This window comes from Lithobates pipiens, unplaced genomic scaffold, assembly GCF_037356315.1.
Source record: "Lithobates pipiens isolate NorthernLeopardFrog02 unplaced genomic scaffold, aLitPip1_a1.2 Scaffold_18, whole genome shotgun sequence".
Taxonomy (NCBI): Eukaryota; Metazoa; Chordata; class Amphibia; order Anura; family Ranidae; genus Lithobates; species Lithobates pipiens.
The window spans coordinates 276,096,753-276,116,867 of NW_027507758.1; the positions used below are offsets into that span (position 1 = coordinate 276,096,753).

At 41.9% G+C, this 20,115-nt stretch overlaps 1 protein-coding gene across 2 annotated transcripts in view; it reads left to right on the forward strand.

Annotated features, from left to right (window-relative positions):
• Positions 1-20,115, forward strand: part of TBC1D32 (TBC1 domain family member 32) — a 448,964-nt gene that overhangs the window by 19,476 nt on the left and 409,373 nt on the right. For both annotated transcript variants that reach the window (XM_077487027.1, XM_077487028.1), the window contains exons 4-5: positions 17,047-17,224; positions 19,922-19,993. In XM_077487027.1, coding sequence (XP_077343153.1) covers positions 17,047-17,224; positions 19,922-19,993 — 250 coding nt within the window. The remainder of the gene's footprint in view (positions 1-17,046; positions 17,225-19,921; positions 19,994-20,115) is intronic.

Consider the following 20,115-nt stretch of genomic DNA (forward strand, 5'->3'; position numbering starts at 1 on the left):
TGTTGGCCTGGAATAAAGAAGACTCAGACCTTGTTTGTTTCCAATACGCTTGGCTCCCGACATAGGTCAGAGCCTTAATTGGTGTTTGTTATCCAGCAAGAGGGAAAATCTTTATCCTGGAAGGTGTTAACAACAGGTGCCCGCCTTCTAGGCTGGGGAGCAGCCCTGGAAGAAGATTCTGTCCAGGGGAGATGGTCCAGGTTAGAGGACCTTGCCTATCAACTTTTTTTTTTTGGAAGTTTCAGGCAGTACGTCTAGCCCAAGAATCTTGGCGGTCAGACTACGGGACTGTCCTGTCAGGATTCAGTCTGAAAAGGCCACGTTGGTAGCTTACATTGATCACCAGGGGGGGCATGAGAAGTCGTGCAGCCCAAAAAGAGGTGAATAATGTTCTAGCTTTGGCAGAACACAACAATCCTTGCCTATTGGCAATTTTAATTTTTCAGGCGTACTACTTGAGACGCCAACAATTTTTTCTGGGAGAATGATCTCTTCCCCCCTGACATCTTCCTAGCAATATGTCAGATGGGGTATTCCAGACATGGCCCTATTTGCATCCAGATTCATTAACAAGGTTAACAACTTTATGTCGAACAAAGGGGTCCATTAGCAGGCGGAACAGACGCATTAGTCTTCCCATGGGATCAGTTTTCACTGATCTATGCTTTTACTCCAGTTCTGCTACTTCCGTGCCTTCTCTGCAGGATTAAGCAAGAACAAAAGGAGGTGATTCTGGTGGTCCCAGCGGGTCCCAGAAAAGATTTACTGAGATCATAAAGATGGCAGTGGGAGTCCTTTGGATTATGCCATTATAGCCAGACCTTCTTGCACAAGGTCCGGTATTTCATCCCACCTTACAGACGAAAAATTTAACAGGTCTGACTGTTGAATCCCACTCTATAAAAGATCATGGGTGATCTACTTTGATTAATGCCAGGAAGCCACCTTCCAGAATCACTTACTATAGTGTCTGGAAGGCATATGTTTCTTGGTGTAGATCCAGGGGTTGGTACCCCCGGAAGTTTGTCATAAGCAGGATTCCTGATGGCCTGCATATGGGATATGAAATTAAGCTGGCCTTGACTTCTATCAAGAGCCAGATCCCAGCCTTGTCATTGTTTTTTTTTCCTATCCCACTGTTGATGCATAACTTATTCAGGGGATAACACGGTTTATTCCCCCTATCAAGGCACCTCTAAATCCTTGGGGTTTAAAATTAGTTTTATCGGCTTTGCTGAATCAGCCGTTTGAATCTTTTACGAGAAATTTCCTTGGTTCTTTGACAGGAAATATCTTTTCTGGTTGCCATTTCTTCTGCTTGAAGAGTATCGGAACTAACGGCTCTGTCTTGTAAGAGCCATATTTCTTCAGGCATAAGGATGAGGTGGTTTTATGTCCTCATCCTGAATTCCTACCAGAAGTGGTAACAGGTTTTCATTTAAAACAAGATATTATTCTTCCTTCTTTCTCCCCAGGGCCTTAATCTGGGGAAGAGAAAGCACTATAGTCTCTTGAAGTAGTAAGAGTGGTCAGAGTCTATTTAAAGGTAGCCGCTCAGGTTCACAAAACACAATTTGTTTGTACTGCCAGAGGGTCCAAGATGTGGACAAGTAGCGTCAAGATCCACTATTTTCCAAATGGATTTGTCAAGTGATTATTTAAGCTTCAGCTTAAAGAAGAAAATTCTTCCTTCTCATATTAAGAGCACACTCAGGGAGATTAGTGCCTCTTGGGTGGTGCATCATCAGGCCTCTATCGGTCAGATCTGTAAGGCCACGACTTGGTCTTCGGTTCATACGTTTATCAGATTTTATCAAATCGATATTAAGGGTCATGAGGATATTGCCTTTGGGCACAGCAGATACTGCAGGCTGCAGTATGAGTCCTCTGGCCTCCTTTGTTCTGTCCCCCCCTTCAGTTGCCATTGCTACATCTCACATAGTAATTACTATGGCTCTGTGTCCCCTGATGTAAGAAAAGAAAATAGGATTTTTAAAACTGCTTACCTGTAAAATCATTTTCTTTGATGTACCTCAGGGGACACAGAGGTCCCTCCCTTCTTCTTATACACTTGTATTGCTTGGCTACAAAACTGAGGACTCCCAGTAATGGGAGGGGTTATATGGGGGAAGTACACGCCTTAGGGAGCGTGCCAGTGTCCAGTACCTGTCGGTGCGATATAACCCACGTAGTAATTACTATGGCTCTGTGTCCCCTTATGTACATCAAAGAAAAGGATTTTACAGGTAAACTGTTTTAAAAATCCTACCCCCCCCCCCCCATACCAAAGATCAGGTATTGTTTACTACTATTTTGCACAGTACGGCCTCCCTAAAGTCTGAAGGACAGTAAACTGGCCCTTTCTTTAGAAAGTTTGGAGACCCCTGGTCTAGGGGAACAAAAAAAAAAAACTTTACTTACCTTATCCTCTCCTCAGCTAGATCACACCCCACAACTTCTTCTCCCGCATGCTCTAGCAGCTTGGGATCCTGATGTCATCAAGATAAGAGCAGGGTTTGTAGCCCTGTATTAGAGATAACGCAGAGGGACAGTCCACTGCCGGAGCATGGGGGAGCGCCATCTGCCAGTGGAACAGAGAATCAGATAAGTAAAACTGCTTTTCCTCTCCTCTACATAAAGCAAGCTATTGACCCTTGCAGTGCAGGCGCAGCCCCACTGCAAGAGATATTTTTTTTTAGTTGAGATTTAAGTAACAGAAGTCTCATCTCTCTCCCAATCTGTGACTGACATTGAAAGGAGAAGCAGGAGGAGAAGCAGCAGATTGATGAGTTCATCACTTTGTCATTATGATCTCCACCTAGCATGTTCCTTGCTAGTACTGTTGTTAGAGTTGTGCAGTGCACGGGACTGCAAGAGATGAAAAGAAAGACAAATGATGTACATGCACACAGAAAAAATTGCCCATGGGACTTTAACGAGGCACAACCAACATATAAAATTTAACAAAGATTATTTTGTTAATACAGAAAATAAAAATTACATACATTGATCATATTGTTTCTGTTCAATGTGAATGTCTAATGTTTACTTATGTAAACAATTAAAACCTTTGTTGAAAAAAATTTAAATAAATTACATACATTACATGGAATTGCCAGGTGAAAAGAAAGATATCTGAATGATGCATGCAGCTCTAGGCATCATTCAGATATTCCCACTTCAAACTAAGGACATCATATGATGTCCTAGGGACAGGAAGTGGTTGAAGTCCTGGTGCCAAAATGTTTTCTTCAGCATGTGTTCAGTCTCCAACAACTCCTACTGCATGTTCACAGTCTGACTATCTCTTGTATTATGTCCCCGTTCTCTGACCATCTCCAGTATCGTGTCTACAGTCTCTGATCATCTCTTCTATCATGCTCATTAGGGTTGCACCGATACTGATATCGGTATCGGTGCTGATACCACGCATTTGTACGAGTATCAGTACTTGTGCAAATTCTCCGATGCTTGATCCGATATCTGTTGTATTGGACTTGGCATCCTCAGTATAGCAGTCTCTCAGTGTAGCGGGGAGGGGGCTGGGCCCCCGTATAGCCTTTCAATAAAGCAGCTGATAGCCACTTCTCCCCCTCCCATGACTGTAAGCTGCTTTATTGAAAGGCTATATGGGAGATTGGCACTTGTAACTCCGCCCCCACCGCTGCACCAATCACCCCCAACTGTCCTCTTCCTCTGGCTTCAGGTGTCCGCGGGTTCTCCTCCATCCCCGTCATCCCTTGGGTCCCCCTCTGTGCTCCCTTGGGTCCTCCTCCATCCCCATTATCCCTTGGGTCCCCGTCTGTGCTCCACAAGTCCTCCTCGGTCCCCACCCTCCTCCACTCCCCCTCTCAGATCTGTCACGATAGAGAGCGGAGGAAGGAGCTGGTATATATGTCATTTACCGGCTCCTTACTTTTCTGAATGCACAGAGTCAGTGATCACTGACTCTGTCCAGGAATTGATTCCTTTTATTAGATGAATGTAAGAAAATCATATGTTTTATTTTCGAGACATTGTGGTGCTGGATTTTTTTCTCTTTGATTGGAAGTGGTTAATAGCCCTGTAGTCTATTTTTCCTAAAATTGTGTATTATGCCCTGTACACACGTTAGGATTTTTCCGACAACAAAACTGTGGATTTTTTTTTCCGGACTTTGACTCAAACTTGTCTTGCATACACACGGTTACACAAATGTTGGAAATTCCGAACGTCAAGAAAGCGGTGCCGTACAACACGTACGACGAGCCGAGAATAATTAAGTTCAATAGCCAGTGCAGCTCTTCTGCTTGATTCTGAGCATAGGTGGACTTTTGTGTGTCGGAATTGTGTACACACGCTCGGAATTTCCGACAACAAAATCATGAGAACCTGCTCTCAAACATTTGTTAGCTGAAATTCTGACAACAAACGTTCTATGAAGCATACACACGGTCGGACTTTCCGACAACAAGCTCGCATCCAACATTTATGGTTGGAAAATCATATCGTGTGTACAGGGCATAACTGTGTTTTTCTGCTTTCTTATAATGTCCTCGGTAAGGTCCCGAGCTTCTTCTCCTTTTCCCCTTCAGTTCTGTTTGTTTGGAATGGGCAGTGCACTTTAGTTGTGGTCATATGCACACTACAAATCCCATAGTCCATGGTCCATCTCAGGAGCAAGCAAGAGAGGGTGGCTACCTTCCTACATACTAATTTGGAGTCGGATCACAGGATCTTTGCAGATTTGGAGGAGTCTCAGATAATAGAAGGTATTTGTTGAGTTAAAAATAAATACTTGAATAGATTTTTTTTTAACCAGAGTTTAGTGTTGCATTAATGTAGATTTACAGTTAATTGTACATTGGATACAGAATATTTCTGTGCCTTGTCATGCTGGAAACTATATCTTCTGGATATTCGTGAATTATGTTAAGCTGATCTGAGCTGTTTATAATCCAGAACAGCCACTTGTGTTCAGCCTGTCATTCTCAGGTTCATTTTCGGGGCTGATTGATAGTTGTGGCTAAGCCCTGGTTCACACTTATGCATTTTGTAGTGCATTTTCAATTTTGCAGAAACACACTATAGTCCATGGTTTCCTATTGATGTAGTTCACATCTGTGCATTTTATAGAAAGGGACAGGGATTTTTTTCTGGTTTTTGGTTTCATGGACTTCAATGGATGAAAAGCATGTATTGAAATACGTGAAATGCACCTGGAATATGCAAACTGCAACCTGCATAAGGCTGGATTCACACTTATGCATTTTTAGTGCTTTTTGCATTTTGCAGATTTGCACTAGAGTCCATTTAACGTTGTTTCCAATGGAACACGATCTGTAGTGCAAATCTGCAAAATTCAAAAAGCGCAAAAAATGCATAGGTGTGAATCCAGCCTTAGTGTGAATCAGTCCTTAATGCAAACAGCCCTTAATTGTGACATTTTCATACGTGATGTCCTTTGTATTCAACCTGCCATTATCTTTCTATATCTGCAGAATTTTCTGAAATGCATTTAAGGTGCTGATATATTATTTTGTAAGATCACTTGATCACTTTCCATAAAAATTAAAATATGTTTAGGCATTTAGTATATTTTGAAGAAAAAAAATAATAATTAGTCAGTTTGCAGTATAATGTAATTTTATCTTTTTGGATTCAGTTTGCATGCAACATAAAAAGCTCGCTCTAGTGAACATGTTAAAAGAGAAATATGAGTTTCTTTCTTTTTTTTTTTTTTGCTTACATCTATTCTATGTGACCTGCTGATATCTAAAAATCTTTCCAGCCTGCTCAGAAGCTCCCCATTCTGTTAACCACTTCCGGACCGCCTCATGCCGATATACGTCCTAACTTTGAAGAGGGGTATATTTGTTATGGCAGAAGCTAGCTGCCATAACCCCCGGTACCTTCCTCGGTTGGGTGGTCTGGTTTCCAATAATAGTGGTCGCTCTGGCGGAATCGCCATGAGATCACTTTAATTGACGGCGCAAGAAGGTCCCCCCCCGCTCTCCAGTGCCCTCCGCCTCTTACCGGGATTGTATAGGAGTACAGGGGATGGAGGGGATAGGGATAGGATCAGTGACAGGGGGATGGTGGTGGGGGGGATGACAGTGACAGAAATGATTTGTATGTACTGAAAGGAGACTCTGAGGACATATCGGGGTCACTTTAGATGTGGGAGAGTTGTCAGTCTCCCTCTCCTATGTACTGTACACAGATATGTTCTATACACCTAGCACTGTGTAGATTTCAGAGAACAGACACAAGACACAGGTCACTCTGCTCCTCACCATGTCTCCTCTTCTGATATAACACAGTGCTGTGTGTAGAGAGATTACCTATGTTCATAGACGTTTTCAGTGACAATCCCCCCATCGGCTGGAGGAGACACTGGCATTAACTTTGAGTAAGAGGGAGGGTTGGGGGTAGGAATTCAGAGGACATAGGAAGGAACATCAAAGCCCAGGGGAGAGGTGTTGGAAGCTAGCAGAGAGCTTGCAGATAACAGTCTGAGAAAGGTGAGCATTTCACTGCTTTTATCACACTGTCTCTCTGCTTCCAGGTTTTAGCTGGGGACATGCTGTCATGGAAACAGGCATGTGAAGAACGTGCCCATTCTAGATAGCAGCCTGGGTGTGCACCTCTTCAACAAACACACCCACATGTCCTCCAGAGGGAGGGAGTGGAGGAGGGGCTGGATTGTGGAGCTGTATCCACCCCCTGGAAACTTTTGACCTGAGAAAGAACCATTAGAGGCTGATTTTGGGATCTTCAAAAGACTAAAGGGCTGAAGAAAGAAAGAAATGCAATGCAGATATGAAGGTAGCATGTGCTACCTATCTTTGCATTCTCATACTTCTCCTTTTAATAAAATAAAAACTTTTAATCGCCTTTTTAGTTGTAGTCAAAATAAAATGCAGATGTGTGTAGCACCATAGACGGAGAGAGCCTTTATCAACATGATTGGAATTTTCAAGTGAATAAATGATAAGCAATTGCATGGCCTGCATTAGCCTTCATGGTTTACGATGATAAATCATATACGTAAGAGGCACTTATGTAGACCTTGAAACCTTTCTGAGAAAATGATGTGAATGTAGTCAGGAATAGCAATACATATAGGAGTGTTTTTATGTTCTTAGAAAGCAATGTAGCTAGAAATATACAAGATGTACTTTTCTTTTCTTTTTTATATATTTAAAATTCTGCCTCCTACAAATAAGTGCACATTTCCTTGATTAGATTCAAAATATTTTAAAATCTAGTTATCCCAAGTGATAATAATTAGATCATCTGGCTTACGAGCTTATGTTATCAGAAAGGTAGGTTAAAATACTCAGGCTGCCTTACCTACTTCAGGTCCACCCTATAGCACTTTTACTATACGTATATCAGTGACCCGGCTCTTCTGGGTAGGGGGTGTGCATGCGCGTTGATGCTGGCTCACTTCTGCTGTGATCACACACAGCCGTAGCCCAGCAGCAGGTACCGCAGACTCGATGTTCACCGCCACCCGCCGATCATCGAGCAGAAAGGCAGAACGGTGGTCTGCCTATGTACACAAGGCAGATTTCCACTCTGAATGGAGGGAAGGCATGGATCCGGTGTCCCTGAAAGTAGGGACATGGATCCATGTCTTCCTCTAGTAAAAGCACCTCCCACAGTTCAGAAAAACACAAGCTAAACACACAGTTAACCCTTTGATCGCCACGGATGTTATCTCCTTCCCTGCAAATGTCATTAGTACAGTGACAATGCATATTTTTTTAGCACTAATCACTGTATTAGTGTCTACTGGTCCCCAAAAAGTGTCAAAAATGCCAGTTAGTATCAGAATGTCTGGCACAATATCGCAGTCCCGCTATAAGTCTATGATCGCCGCCATTACTAGTAAAAAAAAATGTATAAAAATATCCCATAGTTTGTAGACACTATAACTTTTGCCAAAGCCAATCAACGCTTACTGGGATTTTTTTGTTACAAGAAATATGTAGCAGAATACATATCGACCTAAATTTATGAAGACATTTAAAAAAAAAAATTCATTTTTATTCTTGGATACATTCTACAGCAGAAAGTAAAAAAAAAAATATATTACATTTTTTTTATTTGGGTACAGCGTCGCATGACCGCGCAATTTTCAGTTAAAGTATGCAGTGCCGTATTGCAAAAAGTGACCTGGTCATAAAGGGGGGTAAAGTGGTTAAAGAGACTCTGCCATCCAAAACCGCAGGTAAAAAATGCAGGCACGTGCATCCTGAGAAGGAGGCCGGAGTGTGCAATGGGCCCGGTCAATCTCAATAGGTTCCATAGCAAGCAATTCTAGTATTTCTCTGAATATGCCCACCATTGTGGGTAATATATCCTTGAGGCCAGCAGCCTCAGGCAGGCCATGGATGTGGATGTTCGCCCACCGACTGTGTTTCTCAACATCACCTAACTGACACAGCGGGGTTTCAATTTTCTAGGTGTAGGTGTCCGCTTTAAGATGTGCTATATCTTCATTAAAGAATTTATCTACCCTCACTGTAAAGCGCTCCAGGTACTCCCAGGTGGGGAGAGACCAAATATGGCGCTTTATATCACCATCTTCTAAGGGGTCAGCCACATCTAATCCCCCTTCAGGTGAGGCCACGGAGCCAGGGGATGCTGGGGGGGGGGGGCAGAATCACCAACCGTGGAGAGGGAATCGGGAACTCTGCCAGCTGCTGTAGGTAGGCCGCTGCCCGCCGTGAGGCTTTCGTGGCCTGTAACGCCGGCACCATCTTGAATGTTTCCTGACCCGTTCCTTGGGTCCCAGGAAAATATTTCCCTGGCGAGGGCAGTCAGCACACAATGCTTGGGAACATGTCCCTTGCTTCTGGGCCATGCTGTGAGCCAGCTGGGATCGATAGTGCCCCCGGATACCTGTGTTTATGCTATGGTGTGCATGGAGCTGAGTCTCTGCACGGCCTCACTCCTCCATAGCCAGGACACGCTCCCCATGTGTGATTATTTTACCAACTTTATTTTACTGGTTAGGGCTCTTTCACATGGGCGATCAGCCCAGCAGACTCTGGTTTGCTCAGTGGAGGATCGCTCACTGTGCAGAGCCCCGCCTATCCCTTTTCATCCGATCTGCCAGACTGATGGAAAATAGAGTCACCAATCATCTGGATTTCATGAACAGGATTGTATTAGATAGCTGTGGGTGTCAAGCCACCACTGACATCCTCTGCCCCATAGGGGTTAATTGAGTGTCCGATCAGGTCCGCCTGAAAAACTCAGACGGACCTGATTGGAAAGCCTGTGTGAAAGGGGCCTTAGGTTGCTTTACCTGACATCATCTGTAGTTGAATAAATAGAAAGATACAAATGTAACAATATGTTAAATTGTATCCTTTTATAGTCCCAGTCTGAAGTTCAGACTGAATGAGACAGATTTTCTTTTGACAGCTAGAACTACTGCTATATTGTAATGCTGACTTTAATCATAGCTGACAATTATGATATACTTGGAGGGGGGGTCCCAGAAGCAGCGCAGAGAGACTGGATGTGCTAAACACGCCCTTTGGACAATTATTAAATTTTTATGGTCGTGTAGCCCAGACAAATTTTGCAACTAGTTATTATAAACATATATGGATTATGAGTTTATCTTGAGAGACTATTACCGCGTACACACGATCAGAACTTTGGTCAGAAAAAGCTCTGATGGTTTTCCCGACGGAATTCCGACGGGATTTCGCTCAAGCTGTCTTGCATACACACACGGTCACACCAAATTCCAAATTCCGACCGTCAAGAACGCGATGATGTACAACACATATATGATGGAACTAGAAAGAGGAAGTTCAATAGCCAGTAGCCAATAGCTTCCGTCTTGTAGTTGAATCTGAGCATGCGTGAGTTTTTGTGTGTTGGAATTGCATACACACAATCGAAATTTCCGATAGAAACTTGCTGACTTAAAATAAGGACACTTACCTGTCCAGGGCACTTGCAATGGCCTCACCTGAAGCTGACCTGTCCCTCGGCTCCAGGTGCAGGCGCCGACATCTTCAGTAAGATAATCAGGAAGTGAAGCCTTGCGGATTCACAGCCTGGTTCCTTACTGTGCATGCGCAAGTCGCGCTGCACGGTCTGCATGGTCCCTGCTGTCTTCTGGGACCTATGTGTCTCCCAGAAGACAGCGGGGGGGGGGGGGGGAATTGTACATTTCGTAGTTCGCCACAGATTCTGCGGCGCTTTTTCGCCAGAAGTGGGAGCAAATACCTGTATTGGACAGACAGGTATCTGCTCCCCCTCCGCCCTGAAAGATGCCAATTGTGACACCGAAGGTGGGGAGAGGAACCGGATCAGCAGAAGTTCCATTTCTGGATAGAACCGTGCAAAGGTTTTTTTAAGCATTTTTCATGTGTTTAAGGGGTTAATCCTCCACATTGTGTAAAAAGGCTGTTTTATGCTGTCTTCTCTGATCCTTCCCTTCTTCCACTGTTCCCAATCCATCTCCTGATAAGACAGAGCCCTTTGCTAGAGAGTTTTATTTATGTATTTTTTTTCGCGGGAGGGTGTATGTGATTAGCACAGGGACAATCGGCACTGTCCAGAGGGTCAGGGGTCCTGCAGCCTCATAGGACAGTCAGAGTGGAATGGAAACTCCTTCTACAAGCTTTAACCAGACACTGATTAGAAGTCACAAGACTACTATATACTGCTGATGAAAAAAAGGTATTTAGCAGTTTATATTTATTAAAATAATTGCATTTCCATGTTCAGTGTACTGTGGGAGACCAGATATAGTAATGCAGGGTCCTGGGTTTAGTAACACTTTTTAAAGTATAACTAAAGGCAAAACTTTTTTTTATAGTTTTGAATAAAGGTGAGATGGGTTAGAACACTTGTCAGTTTTTATTGATGTCTGTACCCCTGTTAAAGATATCCCCCCTCTCTATTTGTCCTGTTTACGACTATCATTAAAAGTGAAAGTAAAAAAAAATCCTAAATTTTGAGTTGTCCAAGAAAAGTAATAGAGGGGAAATCTTCTCATTTTGGTAACCTGGGGGTCCCCAAGGAATTCCCTTAATTTACAGGGATTTTCTCTTACTTCCTGTTTGGCTATAGAACAAGAAGTGAAGGAAAATCTCCGCAATGGGACACCGATGGCAAAAAAAAAAATCTGACAGAGGTTAAAACCCTCCCTTGCTCTATCCAAAATGAAAATGCCTATAGTCCTATTTTAAGCTTCAGGTGTTTTTGTTGTGGGCAGTTTCTTCCCAGGCTCTCTGCTGCTTGCCATGGTTCTTATAATGGACATAAGAGGGGTTCTAGAGGTTCTTGTGAGTCCCCACCAGATGGGTGAACGTCTCTACATCCAGCATGGACACATCCGAATCCTGTTTTTATTTGGGGTTCTGATAGTTGTGCAAAGTGATTGGGAATGTGGGTTCTAAGACTCCATTCATACTTGTACAACTTTGGACAAGTGCAACTTGGACACAACCTTGGCTTTGACCAATGATAATGGACAACTGTTACGCAACTGCCGCATGTATAACATTGAGGTGCGACTTTCATGTGACTTTTGAGAGTTGCAGTCTATGCATGAAAGTCAAACCAAAGTAGTGCAGGAACCTTTTTAATATCGCTGTGATTTTAAGTTGCACATATTTGAATGGTTGTCATTGAAAAACATGAGATGTGACAAGTGTGAATGGAGCCTTTTGCCTTGTACACATGGTCGGACATTCCGACGACAAAATCCGCTTGATTTTTTCCGACAGATTTTGGCCCAAACTTGTCTTGCATACACACGGACGAACAAAGTTGTCGGAAAATCTGATCGTTCAGAACGAGGTGACTTAAAACTCGTAAGACGGGACTATAAAGAGGCCAGTAGCCGATAGCTTTCGTCTTGTAATTTATTCTGAGCATGTGTGGCACTTTGTCCAACGGAATTGTCTACACACGATCGGATCTTGTTGTCGGAATCCTTTTGTTGATCCTGCTCTCAAACTTTGTGTGTCGGAAATTCAGATGGAAAAAGTCAGATGGAGCCCACACATGATCGGATTTTCCGACAACACAGTCCGTTCGCACCTTTTCCGTCGGAAATTCTGACCGTGTGTACAGGGCATAAGGAATAGGAGTCCCATGATCATCAGTCACTGTTTACAGAACAGTATGCGGCGATTTGTACCCTACCTTCAGCGAGACAGTCAGCTTGCTATTTTTATAGTTTTGCAGAATGGTTTAGTTAAATTTTAAACACCTGTCTGCAATGAATGTAAACATCCAATTAGTAGAAGAGACAGAGGAAACTGGAAAAGGAGCACAGTGGGCTGAGTGATTTCACAAAACATATGCTGTGTGCTTTAGGAAGTGCACTTCAAATAGCAGGCAAATAGTTATATTTAGGCATTTCGCTGTCATTGTAATACTTTTTTCTTTTTTTTCTTCTCTTTCTGGCTGCAAATATTCCTAGATTAAAAACCGGAGAACGCGCGAGAGATTGAAACCTAACTAGTGTGAGACCTTGAGGCTTTTCATCTTTAATAAACAGAAGGCATCTAGCTGAATTGGTTCCAGTAATAATTTATTACCTTGAGATTTTTAGAAGTGCTAACGAGTCGTTCTGAGAAACTAATGAAGCTTGCGTTTGGATTTCACTCTCCTGGCTCGGTGTTGTTAATATTCTGCAAATGGGATCACTTTTTAGTCCAACCAATTCTAAATTATTGGCCTTACTTTAAAATGAGAAGAGCTGTTCTTTTTCCGCTCATTGATTTGTTTAAGAAATCCTCCTGCCCTAACAGTTTTACATGAGATGTATATTACTTTTACCTGTAAAGTTAATCCAATATAAAGGATAAAATACTTTAAGTGTTACAAAACCTGCAACAGCAAAATCAGTCTGTATATGCAGTAAAGCAGCCCTCAAATTTTCCATTAGCATTTTGCAAGTTGGAAAATGAGGGCTGGCAAGCAAGGCTGTCTGGGGGGGGGGGGGCGGTTAGCACCGCTGGCAGGGGGGGTTAAATGGGAGCCGTTCGCCCCAGGGAAAGAGAGTGTGGAGGAAGAGGAGAGCTGTCCCGGACCACAAAGCGGGGATTGCCTGCTGTAACAGCTTACTTTAGAATTGCCTCCGCTCGTGGGCACACACAGCCCCACCTCCTGACCTGATTCCTGTGACAGACAGAACACTGGTCCAATGCTAGGATGTGTTCTGTTTATCACAGGTGTCAGGTCAGGAGACAAGGCCATGTGTGATGGCAAGTGTAGGCAATTCTAATGTAAGCTGTTACAGCGGGCTATCCCCGCTCTGTGATCTGGTCGGCAATCCTCTTCCTGTGATCCGGCCGCACTCTCTCTTCCTCTGAACAGGTCAAGCTGCAATCATGGACACAGGTGAGGCTTCAATGGTGGGCACAGGTGGGGCTGCAATGGTGGGCACAGGTGAGGCTGTATTGGTGGGCACAGGTCACACTGCATTGGTGGGCACAGGCGAGGCAGCATTTGTGGGCACAAGTCACACTGAAATGATGGGCACAGGTCATGCTGCATTCATGGGCACTGATGAACAGTATATTTTTGTTTAATATGGTAAATATTGTTTTTGCATCTCTGGGTTCTTATGGTCAGAATAACTAAGGTGTTTGCATTAGTTCTAAAAAAATATTACCCTGGGTTTGGAAATGGACATTTTACTAATATGATGATCTTTTGTACCTTCTTTTCCAGCCTATTTGAGAACAGAGTCAAAGAGCAAACAATCAGGCAATTAATGCAATAGTATTCTTCATCTTCTATGAAAGCTAATAACAGAGTGGAAATCTATTTGAATCCCATAACTGCATTATTGAGTATAGCATAAGAGAATATATGAGAGTTAACCAGAGTTCTCTGACAGCTGCTGATCTTTGCCCACATTAATACAGCAGCCAGACATCATAAAGTCACTTTGATGAGAAGTGCTGTAACATCATGGACATCTAGATGACTCTGGCATTGAAACATTATGGCCACATTTTCTGCACTGAAAAATGCGAGAAAATAAGCAGTTATTTTGTTGGCTGTCAGTTCAATGAAATCAATGGGTGAATAAACAGTTTTTGCAGGAAGATAATCACATAAAGATATACAATTCAAGTGTTTAAGGAATTCTACAGTGACGTTTCTCTAGCCTGGGTAGTATTCACCAAAGTAGAAGAAAATCAGTAGCAAATTCATTTGTACCAGGATTCTCGGAGGAACTAACAGAGCTGAAGTGCTTCTCGTGGAATTGACTACCACAGTGACAGGTGAATACTAATTAAACTGTTACTTTGCCACCAAGAAGCACTGAGAACCAGGGGCTGCAACAACATTGTCTCCAGTTTCTTCATCTAGTGACATATATATGTGTGCTGTCTGAAAATGACACCTCAATGATGTTCTGTATTAAGGGTTACTGAAATAAAAAAATCTGTATTGGATTATTGGAAAGAGGTTATCTATGTGGATCTCTGCTGTGTGCATGCTACCAAGATGAGTTAATGTGGGTTTTGAATCGGGATTGAAGCTATTTGTGCAGCGTTGTATGACAGTTTTATCGAAACTGTTATAAACATTCAACTGAAATTGGAAATGATGTTTTTTTTCCTTATGAAAACAAACGTCAGGATTAAGGAGTAACTCCACTTTCATTGAAGAAAAACAATCCCCACTGTAGGGATCTTAACAATCCTTGTTGCATTCTGACCGAATAGCTCTGTTTTTTTTTTTTTTTTTTTTAACCATGTTCTGTGCAGACTTATCTCAATGGGAAGGTTTGATTCATTAATATCACCTGGTACACAGTTTTCTGCTGTGAAAAACATCCATAGCCTCCATTTTCGAGGCAATTAAGGCCCCTTTCACACATGCGGACATTATGTCTGTATTTCATCCATCCGTTTGTGGAAGAAATACGGACATACATGCATCCCTATGGGATAGCGGGTGTCTGCGGATAAACATCCGCAGACACCCGCTATCGTCCGTCTCCGCAATTGTCCGATTCTGCAGACGGAGGAAAATCCTATTTTTCTATCCATCTGCAGAGCGGATTGGATGAACACGGACAGACGGTCTGTGTTCATCCGATCCCCCATGGAGGAGAGCTGACAGGGCAGTCTTGCACAGTGTGCCGGGACCGCCCTGTTATCCGCCGGCTCAGCGGGGACAACGGAGCGATCCCCGCTGAGCCGTCCCGTGTGAAAGGGGCCTTAAGTGTTACCAAATCCAGGACCCTGCATTCATTATCTGGTCTCCCACAGTACACAGAACATGGAAATGCAATTGTTTTAGTAAATATAAACTACCTTTTTTCAGTAGTTAGAGCAGTCATGTGACTTCTATCAGTGTCTGGGTAAAGCTTGTAGGAGGTGTTTTAATTTCCCCATGATTGTCCTATGAGGATGCAGGACCCCTGACACTCTGTCTGGACAGTGTTAATTGACCCTGTGCTCATTAAATGCACTGTCCCAAGAAAAAAAAAACTCTAGCAATACAAGGAAAGATTGAGCATGTGCAGCTTGACTCTTAGCCTCTGTACTATCCAAAGATGGTTTGGGGACTCTGGAAGAAGGGGAGGAACAGAGGAGACCGTATCAAACAGCATTTTTTTAGCGATGCAGAGGATTAAGCCTTTAGGTTCCTCAGTGAGTATAGAAAGCATGCTTTACTGTATCTACAGACTGATTTTACTGTTGAGGGTCTAGTAACACTTTACCCGTTAGGGAGTATCTCCGCAAAAATGATATTTAATATTTTCATGTGTGTGGGGAAAAACCTCTGTACTAACAAACAAGTTAGGCATCCACTGAAAAAAAAAAAAAAAATAAATATAAAAAATATAAAAATAAATAGCTCCTGCTAAAGCTGTCAGCCAGGGAGAGGAGAGCTCCGAGAAGTCACGTGAGTGCCGGGAGAAGCGCTGCGATAAGGTAGAAATCGGCATAGTTTTTATACAGCACAGGCACTGGGACACATAGCCTTATATAGCAGACGGAATGATACAAATATAATATAGTGGCTTAGCAACCACTTTAAACCCATTTATCATTTTTGATAAATGGCAGGTACAAGCCAGTTCGTTTGTGTTCCCATTATTCATAATTTTCCGTTACAAGATCTTTATGACCACATAACCTACTGTATGCCTTCATCTTACATTCAGTTTAAAACTGTTCTCCACTTTGTAACAAAAAGTTAACTTTATATAGGACACTTACCTGTCCATGAATCCCAGCTCCGTCCTCACAGGGCCTAGTCCTTCACTAGCCTTTGGGTTCCCGGCAATGACATCTTTGTGTGGGCACTCGGCTGTGACAGTTTGCATGCCGGCTGTCCACTACGCATGCATGAGGCACCCTGGGCTTTGTGAATGGTCCCACAGTCTTCTGGGACCTGTGACATGTCCCAGAAGACTGCAGGTAGGCAGGGGGAAAGGAAAACTGCTCTGTCTAAACTAGGTACCCGCTTCCTACCCCCCCATGAATCACATTCCAAATTCGGTAGAGGGGGAGGTGGACTTAAAGTGGAACTTCCCCTCCTCTTTACCATCCCTTACACCCTATCTATTTACAAATCACAAGGCTCTTTTGACCATCAAAATTGGGAATGGTCTTGGCAAAATTAATAAATATTATGTTACAGAAACCTTTTAGGATGATACTGTTTCACCTTTTTTGGCTTAAGAAGTTAAAAAATAAGATATATGTCCAAAGTAATACAATTCTTTGTTTTCTATTTGTCTAGCTGGGTATTGACCTGTACTATGTAAGTACCTTAGGTTTGTATCAATGTCCCTATAGACTTCATTAAAACTGACTGAGATAAAAACGAGGTCTCATGCGAATGTGTTGTGAGAATCTCTTCTCTGCAGCAAAGTACTGTAATACAGAATATAATTTATGATGGAACTCTATAGTGGCTATAGTTGAGTAGGAAAAATAAAGAAATCTATTGATGTCAGTTTCCCAGTAAAATACAGTATTATTGCAATTTAACTTTGAATCCCAAGTATTCAATTCCGATATTGATTTTTTTTTTTTTTTTCAGATACACAGAGATGATGCTTTCACTTAAGAATGTTATGATGGCAGTTGTAGAGACGTTGGTCAATAAATTTGAAGAGGACCAAGCCAAAAACCGAGAAATGCAGAAAAGGGCACTACATGAACAGTCCAGCTGTAGATACACTGATAACTGTTCTGACAGTGATTCATCTTTCAATCAGGTATGTGTGGGTTACATTGCAAAAAAAAAGAAAATGTTCTGGTGCTACCCATGATAAACCCCCATCCCTAAAATGCAGAAAAAAAAAAATGTTGCCCGCGGGACTTTGAATGAGGGGAGGATGTGAGGCCAATGATCGTAATCATATTGTCACAATTTATTTTAGATGTACATCATCATCATATATTGGATAGACATAATTGCCAACTGACTTGAGAACAGCATAACAGTAGTAAAAATCATTCAAATGTTAGCAAATCTTAATATAAAACTATATACAAGCATCTGTTACTCTTAACTTGATGCGTTTCAAATACCTCAATGTCATGTATGGCACTGAAATATACATTTATTTTATTATTATATTTATATCATTTATATACAGTATATTTATATTTTAGTGCCATACGTGAGAATGGACATTAAGGTGCATGAAGGGACATATCATGGTCTTCCAAATCATGAATGTCCTTCGTTTTCTTCCCTGTCGGTTTCGGCCGGCTTCACTCCTTCAGCGCCCGTGTCAGACATATTTTGTTGCTACCTCCTGTGAGATCACTCCTCTTGGGATTTTGTTTCCTCCAGCTTGTGAATATGGGACTTTTTTTTTTTTTTACTAAGGACCCTAAATATACAACATTCACTCAAAAATATTTACCATTGTGATATATTTTTAATTTATATTTTTGTTTTATAGATCCAATACATATATACTTACTCCTGAAGAAGTGATCCTTGCTTGTGAAACATACCCAGTTACGAATCACAGATGCTTGTATATTGTTTTATATCAACCTATGCTAACATGTGAATGATTTTTACTGCTGTTGTTATGCTGTTCTCAAGTCGGTTGGCAATTTATGTCTATGTATCCAATATATTATGATGGTGTACATCTACAATAAATTGTGACAATGTGATTATTCTTTATATTTACTATTTGGTCTTGAGCAACCTGAAGGGCCAAATTGTCTTTCTGAAACTGCTGGCCACTCATTTCCTGATAAAAACCATTGTTCAGGGGTTGGCTTACATCATTCCTCCTGTTCATTTACCAGTCTTACCTGGAGATTTTATTTTGGCTTTACAGAACGTTGCTTTTGAGCTTGTTTGGGATATTTCCTTGGCTGACGTTACTTGTAAGGTAGTTTTTCTTATGGATATCGCATCAGCAAGACAAAAAACAAGGTGGTTTTGAAGTCCCGGGCCTCATTTCTCCCTAGGGTGGTTTCCCTTCTTCAACCTTAATCAGTAAATCGTCTTGCTTTTGTTTGTGCTGCTCCAAAGCACCCAAAAAAGATCTCTCCCCTTTTTTTAGATGTAGTATGCGCAGTGGGAGCTTAACTCTCATCCACTGCATCCTTCTGAACCTAAGGTTCTCTGTCCTGCCTGCGGGCTCTTGCCTGCATTTAATTTCATCCTCTCAAAGTAGATTAGGCAAATTTTCTCCATGCTCCAGAGAACTCTGGAGCTTGGAAGTGTATAATGTTTATCCATGTGAATAGGCACAGTCTGGCTATTAGTATTTAGGAATACCACTAACTATGCAATCCACCACTTATTGGAATATCTTTCCATTATACATATAGATAGCCTCTATGTTTGGGTCCTTTGCTACCTTTTCTTCACTTTGGGCTGTAGTCTCTGTGGCATCTCACTTCCATTCCTGGATAATATACAGCTTCACTTTGTGAATATACCATGTATTTATAATGTCACCCTGAGGTCCCTGAAGAAGCAATCTATCACGAAAAGCGCCAGAACCATTCCTTACATCCTACAGATGCAGAGCCTTACCATACTGAATATAGATGTATTTTTCACTTTTTTTTGCAAATTGTATGACTTGTAGACATCTGGTTCTGGCCTGATAGAGGTGAAATATAAAGTGTGAGATCCATGCTCTATCTAGAGTAATTTTGGATACACCTTTTGGTTCTTTAATATAATTTTAATATTATGTACACAATAAAATGTAATTTTCATTCAAAACTCTGCAGTTGTGATTCTATTCCTGAAACTGTAGCATCATTATAAGTTTCATTTTTTTTCTTCTTTTTGTGTTTTTATATTGTTATTTGGAGATATGATGCAATTTATACCAAACTACATCCTCCTGAGCTTACATTGTAGAATTGTTTTCCACTTTCAGTCCTCCAGCACCTCTCACACCTATGGTTAGAACTGGCCAGTAATACTGTCCCGCACATTTTTGATAAACCTAAAGGAAATTTACAATCAGAGTGTAATGTGTATGGTCAGTTTCTGTTCTTAAAGTAACTTGCAGTCTTTAAACAGCTATGTTAAGAGAATGGGGCTTAGCGGGTAGGGGGTGGCTTTGTGTACATGGGACTTCAGTGCATTTCTGAAATGTTTAATGTTTGTGGAGTGTTGCTTTACTATTGCAACCAGGGACTGATGTGGAGCAGCTGTGGAACAGTGTTCACATTAATAAAGTAAGCGTTATAAGACTCTTCATTCCTGTTTCTGTAGCTGCAGCAGTCTTGTGTATTGAGAGCCTAAGTTGGAAGTCCCTTCACTTTTTTACATAAGGGTGGAGTTGTTGGAGGACCCGAGGACCGGAATGAAGAAATTCTGCAATACTTTGTATATTACCTTAAAAATAACACATGGCAATATTTCAAGGTATTTAGCATCTGTTTGTTTTATTTATTTGTGTATTTATTTATTGTTGCAGAGTTACACATTTATGAACCAGGAACAACTGCAGCTCATTGCTGAACAGTTAGATCCAAGTCAGCCAGAGGAGGTATGTACAATTTAACAAATTGCTGTTTAAAGATGGTGTCACATGGCCCCTGCCATTATTCAAGAAGTGTTTTTAGGACAGCGTTTCTCCACTCCTGTCCTCCGAACCCACTAACAGGCCAG